Genomic DNA, 7,102 nt, shown 5'->3' with positions numbered 1-7,102 from the left:
AAATAAAAGTATGGTGTTTTGGAGGTTAGCTTTTCATCGGATATACAGGGAAAAGTCCACAGAAGAGGACAAAGAAGGAAGAAAAGTTATAAGAACAGAGAGCCAGCGAATAAAGCTCGTGCGTAATTCACATGTCTGATCACTATTATTATGCGCCTTTTATAGCTTAGCCAGGCTCTTGAGCCTGGTATCCCGGTTTCTATGGCGTATGTGTGTCCCCACTCCAGCTGGACGGGACGCCAGTCCATCGCAGCGTTACTCAAGAAACAGGAAGAAAGAGTGAGAGAAAGTTGGGGCGAAAGAGTACAACAGGGTCGCCACCCCACCCCATCGTGGTGCTTTAGGTGTTTTCGATGAATAAACCGCGATCCTCCGACTGCGAGTCCGCTGCCCTTACCACTGGGCCATTGCGCCTTCACGTCTGATCACTATAGTAACACAATAATGTGTGTGTGTGGGTGTGTGTGTCCTGTAAACCAATTTTCATGAACAACCCAGAGCATTCAGTTGACTCTCCTGTTGACGAATGAGTGTTTCGCTTTTTGCCGAACGACCTGCACAAATGATTTGTTTATAAAAGATCACATGTTTATGCTGTACATTAAGCTCACTCTCTTCATGAAATCAGTGTTGCCTGAATAGGTTCACGGCGTACCACGTGTCAGGTCTCGAAGTGACCACAGAGCAACGTGAAATGGAGTGTTTTGCTCAAGAACACAAAGCATCACCCGGTCTAAGAATTGAAACCGCGATCTTGCCAGCGTCAGTGCAACACCCTAACCACTAGGCCATGCGCCCTCGCATGAAGTACTCAGTATAAGTGCACATTAGAATGAAACATTTTAACTGAATGATCATCACAATTGACAGTTTTATGTCTTAGTTAATAGCTCAATCTTCGGATGATTTATAAGCAGCGGATGATTTATAACAAGTACATATATAAGTTGCTAAACAGTTTTTGATTATGTGTATTTATTCTGAATCATTAAAAGGAGAAAGGACTACAACTCTTTCTAAAAACCTCCTTGCATAGCTGATTTCTTTCTTTTGGATTATCAAAGATCTGTTTAATTTTGATATCGAAAGAAAATCTATAAAATGAGCAAAAATATATGAATAACAAAATTAGTATCAGTAATGTGAACCTGGAAAGTTTTTTGTATTAATTCTTAGTTCGGAAAATAAGAGAAGGGTCAATCACTGGAAAGAAATGATGATTGCATGATAAAAAATATTGTTTGGGATATTATTGAGAAATGTATAAAATACAAAAAGAATAAAATGCTTAGATCAAATATTATGGAAGTAGAGTAAGATAGTTTAATGTTAGTCTACTGAATCTCATACTGAGATACATTTCCAAAAATTTAGCAGATACTTACAGAGGTGTTGGCATTTCTCTCTTTGATGTATTGCTTAGCTTATTAACTCAGACATGGGAATATTAATCATATGTTAGCATATACATTGACTATACCAATATATATATCTATTTTTTTTTTTTGTTTTTATAGAAAACTATTTCGACGCTTTATTGTCATTGGTTGGTATCCTTGGAATCCAAGACAATGCCCGCAAAAAGAGATCAGCTGAACAAGAAATAACAATGAGCCAGGATGTGATCAAAGTAAATTTGTCTTTGTCTTCACAATAATGATAAATCCTATGAGCCCTTCATCCAATCATTTTTTTTTTCATATATTTAAATTGTGAAGATGCCTGTGACAGTAGAGTACTGAACTAAATGCATTGTAATAATTAGGCTTCGTGTAGATGACGAGCGGAATGAATCGTTAGAACACCTGGAAAAATGTTTATAGATATCTATACAATTTATACACACACATACAAATTATATATATATATATATATGGTGTGGTTCTGGTCTCTGTTAACCAAATTCATCTCAAGCAGTTCTTTCAAACATATACGTAGGTGACTCTGTGTGTGTGTGTGATTTTTACATACACCTGTAGAAATTCATCATGATAGGGTTCATGGCATAATTGTGCAAATAAAAAAATACTATAATTACCTGCCATTAGCATAAGAAAGTATTAATTGATATAATTAATAAACTAAATAATTATTATATCTGGTTTTCTATGCCTGGAAGATGGATACAAACCCTCACTACTCCGAAGTTCATAGTCCTGTGGTACACATTGAATTTATTGTAAATCATGCTTGCATGCTTGTTGCAACTGAACTTCTACCAGCAAGGCAAAAGAAATCAGTTAAGCATTTGGCTCAAAATGCTGAAGCGACGAGGGTAGTGGTTGCTTCTCGTGTCATATCCAAATCCAGGAATGAAAATAGAAACAATTTTGAAAATAGAAATATATAAAAGTAAATCAGTTGCTTGTCGCCATTGTAGCCATAGGTCTACATGGTATCAATTTACCTGGAATTAGATATTACGGTTGACCATCTTTCCAGTTGTCACAAATGCTGTGTCGGTGTTGAGATACGAACCGCAGTCAGATCTGTTCTCTTATTCAAAGTTTGATTTTTCTATATTTAACTGCTATTGTAACGTTGCCCGAACAGGAATACAAAAAAAAAAAAAAAACGATTTCAGAATGTAACTTTTTTTTTTTTCTTTTTACTAGGCCATCGATGCTTGGGAAATGACCGTATTGAAACCGCTATCTACAGAAGAGACCATAATTCTTAGCTCTACAATAGTTAAACTGGACGATGAACAATACAACGACGTTTTTCTTAAAAAATTTATTACTAATTTAGACTCCTTGATAAAAAGCTTCAAATTAAACCAGCAAAGCATGCCAAACAGTATTTTTACATCAAGCGTCAACAAAGTAAGTATAAACTGAAAATTCTTAATACCATATGAAATGTCGGTTTTTTTTTTTCATCTAATTTTATATTTCATTCAGCATTGAATTAGTCTGTTCATGTTTGTTGTAGTTGGGGGTTTATTTGTGGGAGTGGCTTGCTACATCAAATACATCTGGAGATCTTTTTAATCGCTGGTTTACGTTCCAGATCAGTGATTCCTAATGATATTTTGCCTATGGAGCCCTTTCATTACTATTTTACTCTGGTGGCCCTCCCCCACCCACAGCCCCTTGATGTTTAAAAACTAGCTTTATAGATACATCTTTCAAAATTCCTATTTCGTTTTTCACGCATTAACTTGTGTAGTTTGAACTACGCAAAACGTTGAAGAAAGAAACCCAAATGTAATCAAAGGGGTCCAATAGATATCGTTAAACCAAAACTTTTTCACAGATCCTTAATGTACTACTGTGCTTCCCCGATTTACTATTTTGCTTGTCTAGACCCCTAAAAATCTTATATAGACCGCCGGGGGTTATATGGACCCCTGTTGAGGACAACTGTTCCAGATAATAAACTTTGAGGGAATTAAAGATATAATACAGTTGGCGAGGTCCTTAATTGCAGATTCTCCTTTGATTTTTGGTAGAAAATTACTATTTGTAAATCTCACAATGGGAGATATTCAGCAACAGTACTTTGGAGTGAAAATTGTTTGCCAACATAACATGGCACTCCTGGTTTAGGACGAATGTTGCTGTAATTTAGCCCCAGGAGACATCGTCTCCAGCTGGCTATACGACACGGTCTGTGTCCTTTTTCGAAAATATAAGAACACAGTTCATGTCGTATAGCCAGCTGGAGACAATGTCTCTTGGAGCTAAATAACAGCAACATTCATCCTAAACCAGGACTGCCATGTTATGTTGGCAAACAATCTTTACTCCAATTATATTCTTGTATTCTAGGCTGCAGATAATAGATTTGTCGGAAGACGAGGAGATAGAGGCAGCAGTATAAACAACTATGTCGATGTTAGTATGAAATTCGAAACTGGACTGTTCATTCTGGCTGTCTGTAGCAGTTATAAACTAGTTTGAGGATTAAAAATGCAACAAGGAACCAAATGATAAATCTATAACTCATTAAAATGCATAAAGTCGCAAAAATAAGAATCAGTTGAGAACGAGGGTCGATGTAATCGACTTGTCCCCCTCCTCTAAAAATTGCTGGCATTGTACCAAAATTTGAAACCAATGTGTCACAGTGACACCACAAAAGGTTTCATGTTTATGCAGTATTTCCAGGGTAAGTCTATTTGACAGAGTTTATCGCTCTCCAAGCCGAGCCAATAAAAACGGTTAAATCTCATATAAGAAGCTACTCGGAGTTAGATCAATTTTACAGTATTTCCCTCCAGTGTGTTTGTTTTATCGTTATATATGCAATAAGTTTGGCACCTTCACTATTGATATACAATTCTGTCCTTCAAGGAGAGGCGAAATCAATTATATATAGATTCATCTGAAAAGTGTTATAATCAAGAAAGGAAATGTTATATATTGCCAATATTTAACAACGTTTGTTTACAAAACAATCCTCTTTAAATGAAATGTGATATTCTTAATGTTATATCGATTAAATGTCGAGTCAGCGATATTATTTCTTTTTATTCCGGGTAAACATACAAATCATTAGAAAGACTTGAAAGCCTGATCGATAAGCCTAATATTAAATATACCACGTACAACATTGCTTAGTGATGCATGTTAATTTCTTTATTACATTAATTCATTTCACAGATTTCGTGATTGTCAGGTTTCGATGTACAAGGCCTTCAATCAAGAAATTTATACTTTCTATTATTTACTATTTGTATATTATCGACAGAAAACATGCACGAGGAGGTATGTTTGTCAGTTGGTTGTAAAAGTATAATCTAATCACGTCTTTATTCCTAGTTTGGTGCTGGTTACTTTAACCGATTGAAAGTAGTCATCGATGAGATGACCATCATACGCGTCAACTCCTGGCTTCCATTTTCATTTATTTGACGACTTAAGTTTTTGGCTGCCGTTATTCATACCATATTGATATTTATACAAAAATTAATTACATGCATATTAATTGAATGAAATATAGTTATGTGCAGTCATATTTCACATGCTTGTGCACATTCGTTCATAGAAAGACAATATGCTGCACGTGTTGTCCTGAGAGAAGGTATTCTTTTTATAGATAATGTAGGTGTAAACACACAATACTTATGGCCTTGTGGTGTGTTTACATCAATATTATCTCTGAGGAGAATTTCTTCCCTCGCGACAACACATGCAGCGTATTGTCGTTGCATGTCCGAATTAGATATTAGATATGGTTATACATAACTATTTCATAGAAAAACGTTCTTGAGTAGGTAAGGCTCTTTCGTTAAATTTTATTGATTGCTTAATTCTATTTTATTATTTTATCGTAATATTCTATCTTCAAATAAGCTGACAGAATCGTTAGCACACCGGGCGAAATGCTTTGCGGGATTTCGTCCGTCTTTATGTTCTAAGTTCAAATTCCGTTGACTTTGCCTTTCATCCTTTCGGGGTTGATAAATTAAGTACCGGTTGAGTACTGGGGTCGATGTAATCGACTTACACCCTCCCCGAAATTGCTGGCCTTGTACCAAAAATAGAAATTAATCTTATATATGACATTTCTATCTACGATTCTTGAAAAAGATACCACCCTAACAGTGACCCAGCCAATATCACCAGCAATTACGTCAGAGAGATGCAAAATGTAACAAAATAACTAAACATAACATTAATTGCAGCAGTGATCACCATTATTATAATGAATATATCCGTTTTTTTAATGCTACAATAAACCAATCTTATAATTTTGCAGGCCTTATTAGCAGCAAGCCGAAACTGCAGTTCAGAATTATCCCAGAATATTCTTAACAGTATTTTTGAATTTGCTGGTTCTAAAACAAGTCCGAAGAATCTCAAATCTACACACCTCAACATGTTTACGACAACATCTATGTTAAATCAGCCGTTGACGAGTACACAGACAGAAAAAGTCACTTTCACTCCCGGAAAAACATTAGAGAAAAGGTTAACACACTATATACCCTAATTTAGTATTGTTGTTGTTGTTGTTCTTCTTCTTGTCGATATCCTCAGATGAATCCAGATTCAGCAAACCTAGTATCAAAGCGTTCCAGTCATGACCATTGTTAGGTCTGCTTCTTCTGGCGCAATGTTGCTGAATAACCTATACAATGAATATTATTATAGCGATTATGGTTTGTGCAGAGTCAGTCCCACTCTTTCGTTCTTCAAACTTAAATTGATCTGGTGCAATAGGTGCCACAAGCTCAGTAGATGTCAGGAGGCAGGATTTGTGTAGAGTTACTTTATCTTAGATGAACTATTAAAGAGCTGAAGGACCTCATCTATCCTGGGGCCATTGGGGGTGTCTGTCAGGGATCTTCTTCCGGAAGCAATTCCGTGACATGCAGCTTGACCCATAATTGGGACCCTGATAAGCGCTACAACTCTAGTTAAGAGCAGGCCTGGAAACAATAATAGTCAAAAGGTGATTCCACAAACCTCAAAATCCTGGAATCCCCAAACCAGGGCCCCTCTACTAGATGCACTTTACCGAAGACATTAATCATGACAAGGCCGTTCTAAACAACAATGATAGCAATATAACTGCAATAAATGTATTCACCCTGAAAATAGTAATACTTTCACTGTCTCAGTCTATTTCTTGTACTAAGTACACCGTTTCAAGTTTATTGAAACCCGTGTTAAATTCTATTCTTTCTTTTTTCTTTTTTTCCTTTTTTTTTTTTTTTTGCTCTTTCCAGATATTTCGACTGGTCGTGTAGTGATAGCGTGAAATGTCAAGGTGCTGTAGCACAAATATCGCAGATCGTCAACGGAACCAGTGTGTTTCCTTTGAATGACACAAAAACCGAGGTAGCTTCTGATGTGATTGATTTGTCACTCTATAATCCCAATTCAGGTAAAATATACCAGATATTACACAATTACTATCAAATGTGTTACAACATAGAAACAGGTTTCCAAATTTGCTGCAGGATGGTATCCGGGCTAAGCTCCCTACATACACAAAGGCGAATGTTAAAGAACATCGAATGCCCTAAATCAGGCGAGATAACTCACCTCGAAATAACCCCGGACGCTATCAAACAGCAAATTTGGCCAAAACAAAACACATAGACTATGTCCGTCCGATTGATAATATTTATATATATATATATATATAT

General features: G+C 36.1%; 1 protein-coding gene across 1 annotated transcript in view; it reads left to right on the top strand.

Moving 5' to 3' along the window:
* LOC106872793 (uncharacterized) overlaps positions 1-7,102 on the top strand; it is a 58,985-nt gene that overhangs the window by 25,556 nt on the left and 26,327 nt on the right. Inside the window, exons 9-12 of the mRNA XM_014919903.2 lie at positions 1,518-1,630; positions 2,616-2,825; positions 5,707-5,918; positions 6,680-6,837. Of these exons, the coding sequence (XP_014775389.1) occupies positions 1,518-1,630; positions 2,616-2,825; positions 5,707-5,918; positions 6,680-6,837 (693 nt within the window). The remainder of the gene's footprint in view (positions 1-1,517; positions 1,631-2,615; positions 2,826-5,706; positions 5,919-6,679; positions 6,838-7,102) is intronic.

The sequence above is a fragment of the Octopus bimaculoides genome, chromosome 7 (genome assembly GCF_001194135.2).
Source record: "Octopus bimaculoides isolate UCB-OBI-ISO-001 chromosome 7, ASM119413v2, whole genome shotgun sequence".
NCBI lineage: Eukaryota > Metazoa > Mollusca > Cephalopoda > Octopoda > Octopodidae > Octopus > Octopus bimaculoides.
Note: the sequence above shows the minus strand (reverse complement) of the source record. Positions and strands in the feature narration are given on the sequence as shown.